The following is a 22313-nucleotide window of genomic DNA, read 5'->3' as shown; positions in this document are numbered from 1 at the left end:
GTGAGTTGGGGGGGGGGGGGCTTACGACATGATGTCCTTAGGTCCCAGGAGTGTGTCCTGCCATCACTGTACAGCAGGCCGGGTTTATTGGGCTCTGCGTTTGGTCACCTAAACTCTAGGATGGCAGTTTTACAAACCAGAGGCAGGGTCACTGTGCTCAGTGTCCAGATCTTGGGTACTGAGACCCCCTGTGCTCACTTCTTAACACCTTGGATGAGATAAGCCACTTAACCTCAGCAGGCCTCGGTTTCTTCATCTGTAAAGTGGGAATTGAGTAACACCTGCCCTTGCCTACCTTGTGGGGTTTAGATGCTGCTCAAATATGACTTGTGTGGCTGTGGAGGAGTGGCCCGCTCTTCTCCTCAGCCATTCTGGACCTCATTCTCTGGAACAAGTTTCTTGTCTTTTCCGTGAACTCTCATCCGTGCAAGGGATGAGGGTAATACCTGCCCCTTGAGGAGCCTCGAATGCAAAACGCACCCATCCAGCTGCTCTTCCTTTGAGGGCCTCTCTGCTAGCAGCTGAGCCAGGTTACGGGTAGTAAAAAAAAAAAAAAAAGGTGGGGACGGAGAGCCTTTAAACGAAGATAAAAGCGCTGTTACACATCCTTTTGGGTTTTATTTCTTTGGTGAAGAATACTACCCTCTCATGAGGACTGATGGACATGTTTTCTTAAGAACAAATTCAGTCACAGCGGAGGCAGTTCTGTGTGCGGAGAAGTCTGCACCGCAGTGACCTGAGTGAAGTGTAGAGACGGGCTGAGGGCACAGACCCGCGAACCCCACTTCGTGCGTGGGGTCAGGGATGTCAAAGTAGCACCTGCTTCTCAGCCAGAGAAGGCCTTCCTGTTATTCTATAGACCAAGTGTGGCCCTTGGTCCCTGGGCCTGTGAACTGTCCCCAATCTGCCACGAGATAGGCACAGAGAGAGGAAGCGCTTAGAAACTTGTATAGCAATTTGGCCTTCCTGCGGCAGTTTTATTATATTTTATAAAAGTGCTGGCCGGTAACAGGTTGGCGGGTGGCCTTGGGACAGCTGCTCCCCTCACGGGGAGAGCTGGAGAAGCATGGACACTGCTGGGTTTGTCAAAACTAATCCACAGCCTGGGTCACTTAAAAGGAATAGTCAGCAACAGAAAAAGCTGGAATTCCAAGTGTGACTTTTAGTTGAATTTGTATCAGTGCTTTGCATTTTATTGGAGGAAATCTTGATTTCTTAAATTGGCCTTTGGTCTTGCTGAGTAAATTTAATAGTTCATTTTGTTCACGTCAAAAGGAATGCCAGTTTCTTCGTTCTTTTTTTCAAATAATTCCCCTTAGAGAATCTAGTCTGATATTTCACCAAAATTGTGAACTAATGAAGTTAACATTTATTTTTAGCTAACTTCTTAGGAATCTTCTTATCTCTAAACAGTGCTGCGCTTCCCAGGAATGGCTGTCGCCCACTCCTCGGAAGTTCTTGTTTGCCTGCAAATTCATGTTTCTTCTCCACACTCAGCCCAAGTCTCAAGCCCTTTTCTTTTCCTCCTCAAGTCCTGTCCTTGAACAGATGTGACATGAGAAGTTTTACTCCTTTTCTCCAGTCTCTCCTCACTGCAGATTACTTGGGAATTAAGACAGAGTAGAATAGACATTCTTAATCACACTGAGCTCGTCTGGTGGGGAATGCAGGTGTGTGTTGCTAGCCTTCCGAGTTTGGGATTTCATTTACACAAACTATATGTCATCTCACAGTTTTAGATTGTTACTAAATTGGAAATGATGCTATCCTTTCCCCAAAGGGTTAGATTTTAGCAGTTGAATATAGAATGGTTAACCCAGGTTTGTGCTGCTTTCAGTGTTGTCTGACAATGCCGGGCTTGGTGATTGACAAAGTGTTTTCTTGCAGACACGAGTTGGCGCTCCGAGGCAACCTTTCAGTTCACTGTCGAGCGCTTCAGCAGACTGAGTGAGTCGGTCCTTAGCCCTCCGTGTTTTGTGCGAAATCTGCCATGGAAGATTATGGTGATGCCACGCTTTTATCCAGACAGACCACACCAAAAAAGCGTAGGATTCTTTCTCCAGTGCAATGCTGAATCTGATTCCACGTAAGACAGTTTAAATGATGCAATTACAAATCCGCAAGTAGTTCTAGTACATTATTGGAAGCCAAATTGGCCTCTTTGAATTTTGGATTTCTCTTTGAATTCCCTTTCTGCCTTTACATAGTCATTTGATTTTAAGTTATATTAAATACAATTCCCTCTTTAAAACTCACTGGTAGGTACTATATCCAAACTAGAAAAGGTGTATATTTTTCTTGCAAATAAACTGAGCTTTGTGTGTTAGAATCTACCTGCCCGTGGGACATGGAATCAGGGCCTATCTGGACTAGCTGACTGCTGTATTTCTTATTCTACCAGTAACTGCTAGGGGGGGAAATTGTAGTTAAGGAAAATTCTTCAGGCAGACATCCTCACTGTATGTTAACCAATTTCTATGGGTTATTCAGAAAGTTAAAATTAAAAAGCAGAGTGTTGCTGTTCAACGTTTATCAGAAGCACAGTTGAGAGATTGAAGGGATGGATTCCAGATCACTGTCACCCTTTCTCATTCCACATCCATGAACCCACGGGAAAGCTACTTCCTTGACCACGTCTCCCTGCCACCGCAATTGTGGCCCTTGGCGCCCTTGATGAAGATGTTCCCCAAAGGGCGCTGGTTCCAGCTGTTCTGCCAAAGCTTTCATTTTCCTCTTTACTTGAGTGTTTAAGAAGCCAGTTTTATGGGGCAGTCAGGGCCTTGGCCAAGTTTTTACTTCTTGTGTTCAGTTCACATTATGACCTGATCTGATGAGCGTTGAGGCTGGATTGGTTTTATTAGTCTGACAGACAACTTGAGCCTGAACGGTAGTTTGGGAAACATCCAGCAGCCCGTGTCCAGCGATGGCATCCCGAGCGAGCGGCATCCCCGCGGGAACAACACTGCCCTTGCCCTTGTTCTGATGAGTCTGCAGTCGAAACATTCCTTTATAAAAAGCTCAGTCTAATGAGTTCAGTCAAAACCTTCCTTTATAAAAGCTTCACTTTAAGCTGGTTTTGAAACATTTTACACGTTGATCCAGGGGCCCTTTGGGGGTCTGCCCCAAACAACCGCACCTGCAGTTATTCTTGGGTGGTGGCATCCTTGCTCAGAGCCCCCTATACAGCCCGGTCTGGAAGCCTCACAGCACCTGAGGGGGGCAGGAGTGACACTTATTAGTAGAGCCTACAGCTTTAGGTCTGTTCACCTAAAAAATAGTTTTATCATCATTCTTCTATTCAAGTAATAGCCGTATTAGGTACTAGAACTATTATATGACCAAAAAGCTATTGTCTCTTGTGAAATCTAAGAACAGTATTTAAAGTTCAAACACTTGTATTTTATAGATACCAGTAAAAAACGTGAAACTTTTAGAAATTAAAAAGACATAGGGGCTTCCCTGGTGGCACAGTGGATAGGAATCTGCCTGCCAACGCAGCAGACACAGATTCGATCCCTGGCCCGGGAAGATCTCACATACCGCGGAGCAACTAAGCCTGGGCGCCACAACTACTGAGCCTGAGCTCTAGAGCCCGTGAGCCACAACCACTGAGCCTGAGCTCTAGAGCCCGTGTGCTGTAACTACTGAAACCAGCACACCGTGCTCCGCAACAAGAGAAGCCACTGCAATGAGAAGCCCACGCACTGCAACGAGGAGTAGCCCCTGCTCACCGCAACTAGAGAAAGCCCGCGTGCAGCAGTGAAGAACCAACATAGCCAAAAATAAATAAACAAAATTTTAAAAATTAAAGAAAAAAAAGACATAAAGCATTGAGTTAAATCACTCCAGACCACACAAGGGCACCCCCAGACCCTCTTCACATTTTTTTCTCCATTAAAGATAATGTGTGTCCCCTTGTTCCATCTAAAAAATAGAAGGAAAAAATATGGGAGGTTTGTGTGCTGTTTTAAAAATTGTGTAAAAGTCAGGTAAATCTGTCGACTGAGGCTTAGATTGTCCTCCCTGAACAGGTCTTGGTCCTGTCACGCACAAGCGGTGCTGAAGATCATAAATTACAGAGATGATGAGAAGTCGTTCAGCCGGCGTATCAGTCATTTGTTCTTCCATAAAGAGAACGATTGGGGATTTTCCAATTTCATGGCCTGGAGTGTAAGTAACAATGTACTCAGACTGAATAATCTGAGCGTTGTTCTTTGTTCCCTAATTCTCCATTCTTCACATCCATCTATTCATTTTAGGATCAAAATGTTTGCTTTGTAAGTTGGATAGGTAACTGAAAACGTGTTTTCTCGTTTCCTACGTCAGGTTTTTAGCGGCCAACAGGACTTCATCTCAGTGTTTTGGTCAAACATTGTAAGGTAGTTTATAGCTTTCCTGATAGGCTAGGTTTCCTTTAAAAGAAATAATACTGAGGCAGGCATAGTGCAGGGTGGTTTCCTGTAACCAGTGAATTCTCAAGTCACCTCGTTTGGGCTGCTTTTGCAGAGGTGGAAGCCAGTAGGACTTAGGAACGCCCTGCTCAGCTCTCTCGTGTGGGTTCTCCGCAGCCTCCCCAGACCCTGCCTAATGAGTGGATGCTGAGCCCCTGACACCTCCCATTCCTCCAGGAGACATCCAAGCTTTTGCTGTTTTCATTCAGAGAACATTATTTAAAACAAGCCAAAGCGCTGCAAAACTAGAAGCACAATTTAGGTGTTTTGAAAAAGTAGTATTTTAATCGATTAAGTAAGTACAGGGTAATTGTTTGGAATGAAGTGAGCATTTGCGGGTTCTTATGCAAGTTGGATATTCTTATTTTTTTTATAGGAAGTGACTGATCCTGAGAAAGGATTTATAGATGATGACAAAGTTACTTTTGAAGTCTTTGTACAGGCGGATGCCCCCCATGGAGTTGCGTAAGTTTTCCTTTAATTGGATGCTATTAAGAGATGTTGTGAGTTCTAGTGAAAGGAGCAGAGGTGCATATATACAGCAGATAAGCACCCTCTGTGTGCTCATCCCTTGGCACACAGACCAGATCAACGCACGTGTGCCAGCTTCACGTTCATGCCTTTGTGTGGCGGATTTATTGAGCAGTTTCTATGTGCCAAACACTCTGCTGGGCTCTAGGAATATAATTATGTTGAACAAGGCAGCCATGGTTTTCTGTCCTCAAAGAACCTCCAAGACCACTCGGGCAGAGGAGTTGACGGCAGTAACTGCAGCAGCAGATGTGCTGTTATTTTGTGGTGTGGATGGCGCTGGGAGGAGAGGGTTCCGTCCCTGGGTCCAGGCAGTCTGTGGGCAAGAGCACGGTGTCGGCCTTGAAGAATGTGTCGGATGTCCTTGAGGATGTCCTTGATTGATAAGGAACGACCGGGGAATTGGAGGTGGGGAGAAGGGTGTGAGTAAGGACACCTGGCAGGGAAGTTTGAGGTGGGCGGGGCACTAGGAGAGTGTGAAGAGGGCTGAGATGGTGCCTTGGGATCAGGTTGTAGACAAGCAGGACTCTTAAGGCCAAGGAGCGAAGAAATAAAGTGCAGTCTAGGTGGGAAGGAGTCAAGTGTAGGCGCCCCTGTCTCTTCCTGTTTTTTTTTCTCTTCCCACGTGGCCCTCCTCTGGCATGAGTGCGTAGGCTGACCCGGGTGGGATGGGCAGCCAACAGCCCAGAAGGGCAGTCATTCAGTCCAGGTCCTGGCTAAGGTGGCCTGCATGTGGCCCTGGGAAATTTTAAAACAAATAAGATTAGTTTTCATATTCATTGGGCTGATATCAGAGGAATCAGGCTTTTCTTGAGTAGCCTTTTTGAAACATACCCTTGAATTGTATTCAGATACCAGGAGTGGGGGGTAAAAAGGTGGTATTTCTAGTTAAACTTTTTGTGGGGTTTTTCCCCCTCCTTTAGAAAACATTCCCCCTATGCTTATGATACATCTTTTGACTAAGAAAGTAGATTGGGTTTTTCAGACTTACCAATCAAAACAGGTATCTTGTTTCAGTCTTAAAAAAACCTCTTACCCCCGGCATCAGAGTCCTGCTGGCCTGAACTCACAGTAAATGTCTAGCACTGGTCACGCATTTGCACCGTGCACAGAAGGGGAGGGATGGCGCTGGGGAGGGCTGTTTTGCTTCCTGTTAACTGTTGGGGGCGAGAGGGCACAGACTGTTCTCTCTCCTAACCAACCACCTGTATAACAGAGTAAAGGGAAACGGCTCTTGGAATTGAGCTCTGAACCTGCCGGTATGCATGCCTGTCCTTCTCTGTGTACGGGACGCTACAGAAAAGAGGGGTTTCGGCTGTTTCCGTCCCGCCTTGTGCTGACTACACGTGTGACCCGATGTGTGTGTGAGGGAGCCACACTGGGACTCAGTTTGATAGAAATAGACTTGAACTCCTCTCTGAGAGTGCTGCTCTGGGTAAAGGATGGCACTGCTGCTGTCAGCAGACAGCGCGGAGGCCGCCTCTCCGGTGCCGGGCTGAGTTCGCACTGGCCCACGTGCTTGAGCAGACAAAACTGGTGACTGCCGGAGGGAGCCGTGTGATAACTGCCAGCCTGGCAACGAGTTATTCACTTGGAGGCGGGTGCTCGGCCATCGTCACCCCGTGTCAGGATGGTGGGAAGGAGGTGGTGGTGCAGAGCAGTGAGGTGCCGGCCCCCAGTCCCCTCGCCCACACACGTTGCAGAAGCAAGGAGGTGTCCTGTGCAGTTTTCCCTCAACCTCAAACTGATCTTGTAGGTGGGATTCAAAGAAGCACACGGGCTATGTCGGTTTAAAGAATCAGGGAGCGACTTGTTACATGAACAGCCTGCTGCAGACTTTATTTTTCACAAACCAACTGCGAAAGGTAAATGGATGGTGTTTCTCTCCCTCAACCTTCCACCCACCCTTTTCTCTCAAGTATTAAGGGGCAAGCAAAGCCCCATCACCAGACTTGTCTCTTGCCGCGTCTCCAGGGAGGCCCCTGCTTTATGCTTATACATAGCTCTATTCCTCAGTGTTCGGACGCTTGTGAAGCTAACTTAGGTGATGAAAAGTTTACCACAGCCGACAAACCTAACTTTATTGGGCTAGAAATAATAAAAGCTTTTTTTAAAAATATGAAAGTCATTAGCAGCAACATTTGAAAAGTTTTATATTAAAATTGATTAGTTGAAAAACTCCTGGTCAGGAATCTTAATTTTTCACTTACTATAGCTAAAACTTCTAAAAATTATAAAATCTAACGGAGGATAGTTACTTGCCCTTTAGAAATGCCGTGCAAGCAGGGGAGCAGCACAGGCAGCACACACTCCTGGTGTTGGGGGGACCATTGGCTGGTCTGCTGGCGTGTCCTTTTCGCACCATTCTTCCAGGCAGCGTTAATTACCAAGATAGGATGATATCTTGGGGATACTTGAGTGTGGTTAATTGCAGTAGCATTGAAGTTTCATCAACTCTTTTGTTCAAAGTCACGTTAAGTTAAAAAATGTTGCTCTGCTCTAAGAAGTATGAAATAGAAGTGGTTCTCATTGGATGGTGAGCCTTAAGTAATTTTTTAAATTCTTTTTTCACTGTCTTGATTTTTAAAAGACCTTTTGACCCTTTGGGGGGGGATAGTTAAAAGCCCTACCCAACTGCCTTCATCATTGTGGTGTTAGAAATGATACTTTCACATAAAATTCCATTTTTATTTCTGAATCAATTCTTTTAGGCTGTGTACATGATGCCGACAGAGGGCGACGATTCATCCAAAAGCGTCCCTTTAGCATTGCAAAGAGTGTTCTATGAATTACAGCACAGTGATAAGCCCGTAGGAACAAAGAAGCTGACCAAGTCGTTCGGGTATGTGTTGGGAGACCTGTCCATTCTGCTGCTCGAGGGCTGAGCTAGTGGACGGGGAAGGGTTGAGAGCAGAGCTCAGGCACTTGAGTATGTCAGGGCATTTTATCAGTGTCCTTTGTTTGACCTCTTTGGAAATGGAGGCTTTTAGAATTTTGCTTGAGAAGCAGTTCACCACTTAGGTTTACCTGTCAAGGAAAGGATAACATATGGTCTCCAAGTTTCTGTACATTTACTTGCAAACACGACCTCCCCTTACAGTAAGATGTTCAGAACAGTATAAAGTTGTGAACATTTTGGTGTCTGGATAAAATTCAGTTTGTCTTTGAATTATAATCTTCATAAAAATTTAAGAATAATGACTAATTACATGGTTTGGTTTTTTAGTCTGAGTTGCTTGTTAATTTACTCTTGTTTGAAATCTGGAAGTTTAAATATAAATTCATCTTCTCTCTCTAAGGTGGGAAACGTTAGATAGCTTCATGCAGCATGATGTTCAAGAGCTCTGTCGAGTGGTGAGTTTTCAGCCGTAATTGTTTACTACTTACATTTCATATTTTGAAGCACTGTCAGAAGTTGTTACCAAGTAAAACCTCAGACCTACTTCAGTCACTATCATTCCAGTTATGCCCATCTTTGTTCAGGACCAGAACTAGGCTAGAAAGAAAAGACAGCATGTATCTAGTTTAAAACCAGAAAGACTGAAAAATTATTCGATAGGGAAGTGTGAGGGAAAATTAAATTTGAATAGTATAGGTAGTGTACTTTTAATGTGTTAAATTGGCATAATTACCAGAGTTATTAATCCAAGAAACAACAGATTGGCTTGAGTAGCTGTCCTGATGATCCCACTTCACTTTAGAATAGTGACTTCTGTTCTTACTCTGTAGCATAAGACCCAGACCCCGCCTTGGCACAGAACTTCTGGTTGAGGCAGACCTGTGTGGGGCATCTTCCCCCAGACCATCTCTAGTCACTAGCAGACGCGCACTCTTCCAGTTGTGATGAAAGAAATACACACATACACACACACACACACTCACACTCACACACAACATGGAATGGCTATTCAAGGTGATTGGCTGGGCAAGGTGTGTTTTCTTTTTTGCAGCACTAGCTGGATTGAATCCAGTTCATTAAATATCCATGGACAAACCAGTCAATCCTGTTGACAGGCTCAACCTCATTAATCTCTTGGTGTGGACCAATACGAGTTAAGTTTAGTGCTCAATTTACATGCTTTTCCACAGAGGTAAAATGAATATAAAAAATGCTTCTAAAGGCACTACAGATTACTAATTCATTCCAAAGGCTGTATAGTAGAGGGTTAATCTCAACTGTTGCATGTAGATATTTTTGTAAATATCCAACCAAGGAAGAAGATTTTTGTATCTTTTTGATAATTGCATGCTAAAGGTCATAATATTTATAGTCTAGAATTTCTTTGACCATTGAAATTTCCTAGTCACGTTTCAAATTACTGTATGTTAATTAAGCATAACATTTTCTGAAAGCCAAAACTTTCTCTTCCAGTTGCTTGATAATGTGGAAAATAAGATGAAAGGCACGTGTGTAGAAGGCACCATACCTAAATTATTCAGAGGCAAGATGGTGGTATGTGATAACCAGTTTTAAAGAGTGATTTTTAAAGATTTTAAACATGCTAATGTTTTGACGGTTAATGCTTAAGCCATCTTATTTTCCTTATTTGTAGTCATATATCCAGTGTAAAGAAGTAGACTACCGATCTGATAGAAGAGAAGATTATTATGATATCCAGCTAAGTATAAAAGGAAAGAAAAATAGTAAGTTCTGTGTACATAATGGCACCACCACCTTTTCATTATTTGGTTTGGTATAATGCTTCATTGACACAGTGGTTTTTATTGAAATATAGTGTAGAGAAAATTGCCCAAATGGTGAAGGTACTGAGTGAACACAGTCTGGTGACCCCACCCAGGTCAAGAAACAGAACATTTGCAAAGCAAGATGGTGGCCCTTCCTGGTCACTGCCTCCCCCTCCTCACAGGAAACCAGTGTTTGGCCTGCTGACATTCTTTCCTTGGTTACTTTTGCGTGTTTTGTGGTATTTATTTACGTAGATGGCATCGTGTAGGGTATGTGTCTTGTTCTCTCTTTTCTTTTTCTCAGCGTTGCCTCCATGCACTTCATCCTTATATTGAGCAGCAGTAATGGGTCATTTTCATGGCTTTATAGTATTCCACTTCAGGAATATAACACAAATGTTTGAAACCATTCTTTCCTTGATGGGTGTTCGGGTTGTTTTCAGTGTGAGGCTGGTAGGTGTGAGGCTTGTTGGCCGGTCTTGTGTCCGCCCCTGGTGCATTTACGGTGAGTGGAATGCTGGCTCGTAGGGCCTGTGTGTATATGTCGAGCTTAGCAGATAAAGCAGTTTATCCATTTCTGCTCCACCAGTAGGGTGCGAGCAGTTGTTCCACATCCACTCCAGAGCCGTCAGTCGTCAGACTGGCATTTTGGTGGGAGAATGGTGCTATCTTGAGTTCAATTTGCATTGCCCTGGAAGTCGGGGAGATTTTACCTTTTCGAATGCTTATTGGCAATTTGGGTGTCTTCCTGAACATATGGAATGTAGTTCGTAATAACTTGATGTCCTGGTCCAATAATTCCGTGATTTCTGGATCTGTCTCCATCGATTCACTTTCCTTCTCTGGCTGTGAGTTCCAGCTTCTTTGCCTGTCTGGTCATCTTTTATTGGATGCCAGCTGTTGTGATTTTTATCCTGTTGGGTATTGGATATTCTTACCCTTTGTTCTGGGGCACATTTCGTTATTTGGAGATAGCTGATTCCTTCAAGACCAGAAGGAGCCTCTCATGTCGCCGGGGCTCTCCTGCGTGGCTCTCCCCGGGGCCCTCCATCCTGCACGTGGCCACTGCCTCGGGCCCCTGAAATCCCCACCCTGTCTCAGGGAGACTCTGGGGCCCGTTGGGGTTTCTCTGCCCTGCGCTGCAGCCTGGAAGGTCCACGCAGTGAGCTGGGGCATTGGAGGGCTCTCAGTGGCCACGTCCTGTCCTGCCTGTTGTCCCGCGTGTGAATACGGTTGTTGGCCTTGTAATGGAGCCCAGTGCAAGGGAGGGAGTGCGCTTCCTGTTACTCCCTCACGGCCACAACGCGCGAGTTCTTCACGGGCTGTGTTCGCTGCTGCTCGCCTGGGTTTCGGGCTCTCCGCCAGCGTGGGACTTGCCTTTTCACTCTTGCAGTGCGCCCGTTTGGTTAACAGAATGTCATAACTGTAGTGAAATCCAGGGTATCAATCTTTGCTTTTTGTGTCTTGAGAACACCTGCCCTGAAGTCTTAAGATAATTCTCTTATCTGTTACTTTTTTCTCTTTTCTGTTTATTTACAGTCCACCCAGAATAGTTTCTTTCTGCTTACGGTCAGAGTGGACCAAAGGTGCTCTGCTGCCCCTTTGTCAGCAGTGAGCCCTTCGCATCTGTGTAGACCTCTTTCTAGACTCTACCTCCTGGTCCATTGGCTATCATCCTTGGATGGATTCTTCCTTCTTCCTTTTCAGCTTTATTGTGGTTTAAGTGACAGGATCGTAAGGTGTTTAAAGTGTTCATCATGGTTATTTGGTATGCTCAGGTATTGTGATAGCATGACTGCCTTCTGGTCAATGAACTTGACTTACACGTGGCAGCGTTATCAGCCGTGTCCCCGTGCTGTGCACAGGAGCCTCCGCTCTTACTCCCTCTCACAGCAGAAGCCCGTGTCCCCTTCCAAACTCTCCCTCTTCCCCCACCTCAGCCTCCCACATGCCTGCTCTCTTTCTGCACCGACTTTAGAATAAGTGTTTGGATTAAAATTTGTACTTTAACATTACTTAAGTTTATTAAAAACATTGACTCCATGTTATCATGTAACACCCTCAGTGGCCTTAAGAGTTCACACCTTTTGCTGGATCAGTGAAGTTGCAGACCTGTGCTCACAGCTACAGTTATTTACATTCCTCCCTGGTGTGCCTGAATTGATTGATTGACTATGTTATAATCAAAGCTTTAGTGATAACTTCAGCTGACTTTTTTCTCTTTCTCTCTTGAAAGTATTTGAATCATTTGTGGATTACGTGGCAGTAGAACAACTAGACGGTGACAATAAATACGATGCCGGGGAGCATGGCTTGCAGGTAACTTGGAGATATTGTGTGCTAGTGTCCCGCTGTATCTTTCAACTTTGTTTTCAGATCTTTTGCTTAACTGTGAACTAAACATTCACTTGTATCTTTTCACATGCCGCTGGTGTTTAGAACGCAGAAGGATTTTATTTCTCAGTCTGGACGTTGTGTTAGAGAGCTCTGATCGTGTTGCTGGTGTAGACAGGCAGGAGTGGGGAAGGTGTTGTGCCTCCTGGCTACCAGAGGCAGAACCATCACCCGACACGTGTACTCCACCCCCACCCCCCCAATTCCATCCACAACTCTGCCCCTTACTTCACTGGTGTCTGTGCCAGAGCTTCCCTCAGTTTCTCCTAGTCACAGATAGAACTGCTTAGTCACTGGGACTCTGGTTTTGGCTGGTGGTGGTGCTTTGCTCCCCCACCGCCCCAGTGGAGTGTCAGTTTTCTGAGGATCCTGACTTCCAGAACGAGGAGTGCATTTTCTGTTATTTGTTCCATACTTGGTGTCCCTGCTTGTTTTCCACAAGGCCCCGCAGGAACTCTGGCAGAACAATGAGTGTTGTAAACAAGCGGCAGTGCATGGTCAGATAGAGGGGCCCGGACTGTGGCCTGGTCAGGCTGCTTGGGGGGTCAGCAGCATCCTCACGGGTCCAGCCCTCCAGGTCTGTCTTGCAGCCTCATAACCTTGACTCACTGGCTCAACTAATTTATGATTTTTTTCGGACCATCCTGGGTTTACCAAGCTCGCACATTTATAATACACGGTGCTGGTGAGCCCATTTTGCCGTGGGTCACAGACCTGCTGTCCTCCTGCTTGGTCAGGCCACTGATTTGTAGATCAGTAAGTTACTTGGCAAACATGCCACTGGTTTGCTTAGGAAACACTTGAGTCAACTCACAGAATTGCCCTTATCCACACTGGATATTTTTGGCTCTGGGTGAACAAAATGTATTTTAGAATCAGACTCTCAATGGACAGTGGCTGAGAAACAGGATTCTTCTATTATTATTTCAAGTTGTACTAAAACCGTGCCATTCCTTTGTGTGGCAGTAGGTTCCTGGGTTTTTGTTTTTCTTCCCAGAACTACCCAGTTTCCTTAACCATGCTAATGTACAACAGAGAACATTGCCACCTAGGACACCAGTTCCTCCAGGTGGGTGTGTTCTAGCCAGCGTTGGAAATAAGGTTTACAGCTCCGAAGGAAGGGCCAGACAGGAAATACAGCCGTGCTGAGGGCCGCCAATGGCCTGGTGGTGACTGGCTTTGGAGAAGGCTTATTTGAGTGAGGACTCAGCTGGCTGAGGTGGGTGGAGGAGTGAGGCTGGGCCTCTCCCCCAGAGGCCTTGCTGGGGGCTGTCCTTTGCCCCAGAGGCTGGTGACGCCTGGGCAGAGGCTGTGACGGTGGTCAGAGGGCCTTGCTGATACCGAGTCGGAGGGGTCTTCAGAAGCAGGAGTGAACAGTTAGCACTGACCGAGCTCACGGGGAAGGACGGCGGTCACAGGCAGTTCTCCCAACCCAGACCGTGCTCGTCTTATTCTGTTCTGGTGTCCATAGGCACACCTCATTCACATAATCATAATCCTCTGCTTTTCCGTTTGATTTTCCCGTGTTTCTCCAGAATTTTCGTAGTGTTTAATGACTGTGTTAATAGGGCAACAAGTGACTGAGCTGTAATTTACTTCACTGTTCCCCTGTCGCTGGACATCAAGATAGAGTATAATGCAAACTAAGAGGAAATCCCCCACACAGAACATTTTAAAGGCACCCTGTGCCCATCTCCCTACCAGAAGTTCCCAACGTGTTCCACCCTTGCTGTGAAATGCTGTTGCTTTTGTTGCTTCGAGAAATAAGTAGAGGTAAACTAAACCTGTGCTTCTTTTTCAATGTTCAGGAAGCAGAGAAAGGTGTGAAATTCCTAACGTTGCCACCAGTGTTACACCTACAACTGATGCGATTTATGTATGACCCTCAGACGGACCAAAATATCAAGATCAACGATAGGTAATCTAGAGTGGGATGTGAGAGTTAAGATTTACCCATCATCCTGATTTAGGGGGTTAGTCTCAGTGCTTTGTTTAGTTTTTCTGTTTTCGGTCTCATCTCTGATGTATTTAGATTTCCTCTCTGCCGAGGTGTCCCAAGAACTGTGCTTTTAAAGGGATAATTTCAGGGGCTGCTTCCTCCGTATCTCCTCCTCAGGGAGCCCCTCTGTCTACACTGTGGCAGACTGAAGTCTGTGGGGGAGAGGGTACTTTCTGCTGCATAGGCTTGGCTTTCCCCAGAAGTGGCATTTGCTATTATTACTCTACTGGTTTACATAGGATTCTCCAATATGTTATCTCTCAGTTGGTATAGGCTTATAGAATGAGCTAGATTCCTCAGGAATGCTGGCATAGGTGGGTGTGTCCCCCATTCCAGGTGTTTTATAGATCCTTAAAGTACCAGTTAAAAGGTTGCTACCACACACTGCTTTGTCTGGTTCAGGAGACAGAACTTTTACCCTGATTAGTTGGAGCAGTAACTTTGTACTCCTTGGTCAGGGGGTACAGCCTGACAATAACCAGCCTCCTAGAGGTTGGTCAGTCACCCCTGAAACTCGGCGGAGAGTGTGACTCGATCATATCACCTGCCACCAGCCGGGCCTGCTCGTCTGTTCTTTCCCTTTTCCGTGGGGTCTCTTGAGACAGCAGACCTCACAGACGAGCAGCCTGCAAGCTAGGCCCAACCTGCTGGTGTGCTTTGTTGGGTCCTCACCTTGGTTTTCTTTCTATTTTTATTGGAATTAGTTGCCAACATTTTTTCAGATCGTGAGATTTCACATAAAAGTCCAGATTTCTGGCATCTGGCATTCAAAACACTTGGCAGTGCCGGGCCTGAGTTCCCAAGGGCCGTGCTGGGTGGCAGCTGCCCCTCCACGCCCAGGCTCGTGCTCTGCTCAGCACCACGGTCCTTGTGCACCCACCTCACGCTCTTCCTGCCTCTCAAGCACCCCCTGCCGCCCCCGTTCACGACAACATTCGGAAATATCCACAGCCTAGAAAAGTCAGTGTGTTTTTGTCACAAAAACTGACTTATGTAATATCCTGGAATTTAAAATTCCGTTAGGTGTGTCAGTGCTTTATAGGTATTTTTCTCAAATCAAGCTTCAGATTTTGTTGACGTGTGAATAATTTGTTGTGATGAGTGGGAGCTGCCCTTTCCAAGTAAAGAGGAGCCAATGAATTAGAAGATCTAACAAGGAATAAAGCCTAAAGGTGAAGTATTTTAGGAGTAAATGAAACCTGGATTTCTCTTAAAATGTTTTTATTTTAAATAGGTTTGAGTTCCCCGAACAGCTACCACTTGATGAATTTTTGCAAAAAACGGATCCTAAAGACCCTGCAAATTATATTCTTCATGCAGTCCTGGTTCATAGTGGAGATAATCATGGTGGACATTATGTGGTTTATCTAAACCCTAAAGGGGATGGCAAAGTAAGTGCTGGGGAGGAGGTAGGGTGGACGTGATGCTGTGTAGGGGATTCAGTTACGCTCAGCTTCAGACTTGGCCTTGATAGTGAAGGATCCCTTCTTGGCCTCTGTGTCTGTATGTTCCTGATACTTTTAAAGGTGGTTGGTAAATTATGATTGTACTTGATATATACATCCCGTTATTAGTATTGAACGTTGGACCTTATAGGATCCCTTTACATCTAACATGAGGCACTTAGTTTCCACTTAGAATAATCGTCTGTGGCCCGCACTCACGGGCCCGCATTGGTTGTGTGTTATTGCGCGTGCCCCCGCGCGATGTAATGCGCAGTCTCTGCCTGGTTCACGTGGATCCCATCACGTGATCTTCACCAGGAGGAGCAGATGAGGGTCTTGGGGTCTGTGTCCAGCACCACAGGGCCAGTGAGGAACAGAGCCGAGGTGGAGCCCGTCCAGCTCATGCCGAGGGGATTTGAAGGCGGGGCCCTCGTGGCACCAGATGCGGAACCTGTAACTGTAGGGTTAGTGCCATTTAAAACGACTCCATCCACAGTGGACAGAGATGGAGCCTAAGCTGAGGCTTAGGATATTTGAGTACATCACAGAAATTGCCCATGGACGGATATTAGCAATTTCTCCAGAATGTGGGATGAGGACGGCAGAAGTGCTGGCGAGTTTTGTGAGGGTCACCTGAGGCAGGTCATGTATTTTCGGAGAATGCTGCCTTTTACTTTGTGTGCTCCTCAAAGCGCCGTATCTCTGCTGCTCCCCGTTGCAGTGGTGTAAGTTTGACGATGACGTGGTGTCCAGGTGTACGAAAGAGGAGGCTATCGAGCACAACTACGGGGGCCACGACGACGACCTCTCCGTGCGGCACTGCACCAACGCCTACATGCTGGTTTACATCCGGGAGTCGAAGCTCAGTGAGTGGAGTGGGTGTGTCGTGCCCTGGCTGTGCCGAGCTCGCGGCTGGGCCCTGAGCCTCGCCCGCTGGGGCATTTTATACCACGTTACAGTGGACCTAAGCTGGAGCCACCTGTCCAGACACTTGCCTGCTTATGCTGCCTTACAGCAGCATCTGGAAGCAGCTGGATTGGGGTTGTGGGTTTGGATGTGGACCCAGGGTGGCTTTATTTGCGATGACGTAGTGCACAGAGGTGAAGGAAGATGCGTTTGTCCTGCAGGTGAGGTTTTACAAGCTGTCACCGACCATGATATCCCTCAGCAGTTGGTGGAACGATTACAAGAAGAGAAAAGGATCGAGGCTCAGAAGCGGAAGGAGCGGCAGGAAGCCCATCTCTACATGCAAGTGCAGGTCAGCCTCTGGGCAGGCACGAAGCTGCTTCGCAGGCCAGGGCGTCGGCGACTTGTCTGGGCAGCCCCCTGAGCGTGCGACTGAGGAACTGCAGGCCAGTTGCCTGACCGTTGGGAATGTTCTTTCCAGTTCAGGATATGGGCTTAGATGTGAGAGGTACTCAGGCTGCCAGAGCAGCGGTGTCTTAGTGTTTATAAAGCATGCAGGGGACCAGAGAAGGAAGGGCGAGCAGAACCCAGATGAGGCCTGGCAGGGAGAGCTCTGGCAGCTGGGGGGGTGGGGGTGGGGGGTGAACTGCCAGGTGGTTTTGGTTCATGATTTAGTTGCAGTTAGGAAAACAGGCATTTGTTCTAACAAGTTGATAGACTACCTGGAGAAAAAGGTACATGTGCATCCTGGCTTTATCATGTTTGGGGATCACCATCCAGATGGATTTCTAGTTGATGTTTATGGATGAGTTTAGAATGGCTGCATGGAAATATGTAGGGTTTCCAAATATTCGTACCTGATTTAGTTCTTGGTCATTTTGGTGCTTTTCTGCTTGGGTCTTCTGTAGAAGGTTCATCAAAGCAAAAGACTAGTTGTTCGTTTGTTTTGTTTTGTTTTGCGGTACGCGGGCCTCTCACTGTTGTGGCCTCTCCTGTTGCGGAGCACAGGCTCCGGACGCGCAGGCTCAGCGGCCACGGCTCACGGGCCCAACCGCTCCGCGGCATGTGGGATCTTCCCGGACCGGGGCATGAACCCGTGTCCCCTGCATGGGCAGGCGGACTCTCTGCCGCTGCGCCACCAGGGAAGCCCAACACTAGTTGTTTTTAGTTTTAGCATTTGAACCTTGGTTTCGATCAGCCTGACCTGGTTCTCTTTTGTGTGTTAGTGGTGTAAACTCCATTCTGCATTTTCATCCCTATTTGCAGATTGTTGCAGAGGACCAGTTTTGTGGCCATCAAGGAAATGATATGTACGATGAAGAAAAAGTGAAATACACTGTGTTCAAAGTGTTGAAAAACTCCTCGCTTGCTGAGTTTGTCCAGAACCTCTCTCAGACCATGGTGAGCACCCGTCCTCCTGTTGATAGTTCTCTCTCCTTTTCCATAACTGGACCCTGGAGGATCGTGCCCTTGGAGGCAGGCACTGTGTCCAGACACCACCTGAGAGTGAGCTTGGGACCAGAGTTCCTTCCCTTCCGGGTTGTGCCCTCTGGCATCTCCCCTAATTTCCCCCTCCTCCGCCTGCCTCCCCCTTGGTAAAATGGGCTTGAACTTCCGGGATATCAGAGATCCCGAAGGCCAGGTCACTGTTGTCCACACCAGCAGGGAGAGCTGTAGTCATGATTTTTTTCCCCTTATAATCATAGAATCATTTCCTTGATGTTGAATTAAAATATAAGCTGATTTTGCTTCAACTAATTTAACTAATTATTTCCAGGGATTTCCTCAAGATCAGATTCGACTGTGGCCCATGCAGGCGAGGAGCAATGGCACCAAACGACCGGCCATGCTGGATAACGAGGCCGACGGCAGCAAGACGGTGAGTGTGGCGGTCTGGTCTGGTCTGGGAGTGCGCGGCAGGCACTGTGTGCCCTGCGGTATCCCCCTCGGTCCAGTCACATAGAGTTGGATCTTGTCTTCAGTACTTGAATATAGTTTTTCACTCTCACTTAGCCATTAAAATCTTCTAAGCTCAGCATCTCTTTTGGGAATAGATGATTGAACTCAGTGATAATGAAAACCCTTGGACAATATTCCTGGAAACAGTTGATCCGGAGCTGGCTGCTAGTGGAGCAACGTTACCCAAGTTTGATAAAGATCGTGAGTGCCTCCTCCCCCAGCCCAGCACCTCCAGAGAGTGGAGTTTTATTCCCGGAGTGTCGTTCTAAACACACAGGGTTAAGTGTTCTTCCCTTGCAAAGAAATCTTGTTAATCCCCAAAATGCTCGCAAAACATCCACCGTGTTCAAGGCTTCTTGATGAAGTCAAATCAAACCGACTGTGGGTTGTAGCGTCCTGGCAGGTGAGAAGGTGGCAGCAGCGTGGAGTCCAGCACATTCCACATTTTTCTAATCACGCTGGTCTTGTATATACTTGACAGATGGTGTAGAGCAGGGGTTGCTGTCAAGGGCCAGATAGTGAATACTTCATGCTTTGTGGGCCATACCGCCTCGGTCTGCTATTGTAGCTACTAAGCAGCTACAGAGATTAGGTAAAAGAACTGTCTTCCAGCGCAACTTTATTTACAAAACAGGTAGGTCCAAGATTGCTTATTTGTATTACTTCAAGTGGTCACTTCTCCGGCAGAGACTTAGACACAACCTTTAACGATACTTCGATGGTAAAACACTGCTAGTGAGGACCACGTCTTAAAACTAGGTTTCCTAAATTCTCTGCACGCATTCTCATCTTTCCTGCTTCAAATGCAGTGTTTCCCATGGGTTTGAGGTTAGAAATGATGCCTCAGACCTAGGATCAGCCTCTTAACAAGCTCCATTGCACACGGTAACTTTCAGGTGCCCTGAGTTGTCGTTTCCGTTGCTATTTGTTAACATGGCACTGGCCAGAAGATCCTAACGAAGCCTGTTTATTTAACCTTGTAGATGATGTGATGTTATTTTTGAAGATGTACGATCCCAAAACACGGAGCTTGAATTACTGTGGGCATATCTACACACCAATATCATGTAAAATACGTAAGTCTGGCAGCAGTCACCTTCTGAGTTGATTGTGCCAAAGTCTCAGTGTATCACAGCTCTGAATTCTTCATTTTTCTTGAACCTAGGTGACTTGCTGCCAGTTATGTGTGACAGAGCAGGATTTATCCAAGATACTAGTCTTATCCTCTATGAGGTTTGGATCCTTATTTTTCTGTAATCAGCACATGGTTAGTGGTTTGGGGAGGACGACTTCTGCATGTTTTGCTAGCCCTGCATTTGTTGTGTCAAGACCACAGCTAAATGGGGCCTCGGGTGATCTTGAGTCAGAATCTTCTCGGTACGTTTCTGATGTTTCCCTCTTTAGGGTCAGTGATTATTATATCCTTATTACTAGTATTTCCTACTATTTACTCAAAATTGTAGGGCTGTTGGAATTGGGTATAGAGAAAATACATACAGTGTGTGGCCGTATTAAACATTGGACAGACGTTGCGTTGTAACCATGTCCTTTCTTTTACTGTAGGAAGTTAAACCGAATTTAACAGAGAGAATTCAGGACTATGACGTGTCTCTTGATAAAGCCCTCGATGAGCTAATGGATGGTGACATTATAGTGTTTCAGAAGTACGTACTTTTTGAAGTTATCTCTTTGTACTAATATCAGAAGAGACCCTGAGTCACGTTTTGTTTGACATTGACAGAATGTTGACAGCAGTTGGCCTTCTCTGGGTTTTGGAATTAGGGGTGGCAAGCATTTTCCTCATTGAATGCATTTCCCAAAAATGTCTACAGCGAGCATGACAACTAGTAGCGGGAGGGCAGAGGTCTTTAGGGAAGGGCAAGATTGTTTTCTTTCCTTGAAAACATGAAATTCTTAGAATGCACCTACTTGGGTAATCACTTTAATCTGTCTGCGTGGAAGCCGGCAGGTGTGCAGTCTGAAGGCAGCCTGATGACGCACTCGGCCCTTTCCTTGCTCTTGAAACCGTTTTGCCAGGGCAGGGCAGCCCTGAACACTGACCACAGGGAGGCTGCAGGGCCCGGTGGCCAAGAGCAGGGGTGGCAGACCTCTCGTTTAAGGGCCAGGCAATAAACATTTTAGCGGCGACATGGTCCTGCAGCCTTTGCAGGGAAGTGATAACCTATCAAGTCCCGGTCGGGGAGTAGACTCAGCAGAGCCAGCAGGGTGGGCCCCGCAGTGCATCCTGAGTCCTTTCCCTTGTCTGCGGAACGAGAGGGCACTGTTCTGTTTCGGGAGCGAGATCGGGAACGGAAAGCAGCCAGCCCTGTGCATGGCTCAGCGCACACCTCTGTCCACAATCGCCTTTGCTTGATAGCCGGGCAGGCTCCCAGCATCGGGAAATGCTAGCCTGAGTTTAGATCCACACTGCTCAGCATCACTGTTACTTGGGAGGTGATGCCTGAACCCTGGCCTGGACTTTGATTGTCTGTGTTTTTCCCCCCAGGGATGACCCCGAAAATGATAACAGTGAATTACCCACTGCAAAGGAATATTTCAGAGATCTCTACCACCGTGTCGACGTGATTTTCTGTGATAAAACAATCCCCAATGATCCTGGATTTGTGGTTACATTATCAAATAGAATGAATTATTTTCAGGTATTTGATGAAACGCTCTTTTCCCTTCAGATTCCATATCAGAGAGACCCAGTTCTTTTTTACAAAGCTTGCTGATGAGGCTGTGTAATGGGTTTGGTTCTGGAGGAGGGGTTGCAGTCCACTGTCTGAGGAAGTTCTTGATGCAAGTGGGTTGGTGTTGATGTTGCCGGGGGATCGGAAGCTCTTTTCCCCTCACTCGCCTACCCCCACCCACTGCCCTGTCTTCTTGCTCTTCGAAATCCTCTTGACCCCTAGCATCAGTTGGTTTCAGAGATCATAGTTTTAACAGCAGCTTTGCTTCAGTTATAACATGCCAAGTGTGAACCATTAAAAAAAGCCTTCAGGAAATAAATCTACAGACAGACCTCCCCAATGAAAGTGAAAAACACTTTAAAAGGTTTTCTTCCTCAGATACGCTGTTCCTGTGGTGATGTACTAAGGAATATAGTTTATTCCTGTTAGATGGTAACTTTTCAGGCATTTAAATTCAGGCTGCTTATAACAGGTTTCTTTAAGAACACTCAGCAAATGATCAGTGGTAAAGTGTATCAGCAAGTTGCAGTTTGTTCACCGGATGTGAACCTTGCTCCCTGACTCTGGCCCTCCCTCCCCAGGTGGCAAAGACAGTTGCTCAGAGGCTCAACACCGACCCGATGCTGCTCCAGTTCTTCAAGTCTCAAGGGTGAGCCACACTCACAGATGCCCAGTGTTTGGTCTTGACTGCATGTGCTCCATAGTTCATCCAGACATCTCTGAACTAATGTAATAAGTAGCCGGCCACCTCACCTGACATGCCATTTCTTGCTTAGTTTCAGATATAGAATTGTCACCACTCACATCTTGACCACGCTACTCCAAGATGTCAGAATAATTGGCAGCCTCATCTGAAGCCAGGCTTACTTTAGAGACCTCATCCACACACCTCCCTCCCATGTGTGTCTGGCTAGGCCTGGCCCGGCCCGGCTTCTGTGTGCCATGTCACCCTTGCAGAGAGTGTTCAGGTGTGACAGACGCAGGGACTTAGGACCTGGGGACAGGAGTAGTCAGAGTCCAAATTTCAAGTCCAGGTGTCAGGCCAGAGGTTTGCTTTTATGCTCACTCACGGATATTTGTTTTAGGCAAATAAACAAGTCTTTTATTTATATGCTGTTTTCTTGTGTAGTTATAGGGATGGCCCAGGTAATCCTCTTAGACATAATTATGAAGGTACTTTAAGAGATCTTCTACAGTTCTTCAAGCCTAGACAACCTAAGAAACTTTACTATCAGCAGGTATGAGTCCA

At 46.4% G+C, this 22313-nt stretch overlaps 1 protein-coding gene across 2 annotated transcripts in view; it reads left to right on the top strand.

The window, feature by feature from the left end:
- The window catches only part of USP7 (ubiquitin specific peptidase 7), a 57797-nt gene that overhangs the window by 29749 nt on the left and 5735 nt on the right, over positions 1–22313 (top strand). For both annotated transcript variants that reach the window (XM_032605214.1, XM_032605215.1), the window contains exons 3-24: positions 1888–2086; positions 4032–4170; positions 4828–4916; positions 6739–6847; positions 7694–7824; positions 8282–8336; positions 9355–9435; positions 9536–9626; positions 11905–11987; positions 13871–13980; positions 15296–15452; positions 16228–16372; positions 16634–16764; positions 17679–17813; positions 18190–18291; positions 18467–18572; positions 19355–19447; positions 19537–19604; positions 19935–20035; positions 20878–21031; positions 21646–21713; positions 22194–22302. In XM_032605214.1, coding sequence (XP_032461105.1) covers positions 1888–2086; positions 4032–4170; positions 4828–4916; positions 6739–6847; positions 7694–7824; positions 8282–8336; positions 9355–9435; positions 9536–9626; positions 11905–11987; positions 13871–13980; positions 15296–15452; positions 16228–16372; positions 16634–16764; positions 17679–17813; positions 18190–18291; positions 18467–18572; positions 19355–19447; positions 19537–19604; positions 19935–20035; positions 20878–21031; positions 21646–21713; positions 22194–22302 — 2456 coding nt within the window. The remainder of the gene's footprint in view (positions 1–1887; positions 2087–4031; positions 4171–4827; positions 4917–6738; positions 6848–7693; positions 7825–8281; positions 8337–9354; positions 9436–9535; positions 9627–11904; positions 11988–13870; positions 13981–15295; positions 15453–16227; positions 16373–16633; positions 16765–17678; positions 17814–18189; positions 18292–18466; positions 18573–19354; positions 19448–19536; positions 19605–19934; positions 20036–20877; positions 21032–21645; positions 21714–22193; positions 22303–22313) is intronic.

Source organism: Phocoena sinus, chromosome 15, assembly GCF_008692025.1.
Source record: "Phocoena sinus isolate mPhoSin1 chromosome 15, mPhoSin1.pri, whole genome shotgun sequence".
NCBI lineage: Eukaryota > Metazoa > Chordata > Mammalia > Artiodactyla > Phocoenidae > Phocoena > Phocoena sinus.
Note: the sequence above shows the minus strand (reverse complement) of the source record. Positions and strands in the feature narration are given on the sequence as shown.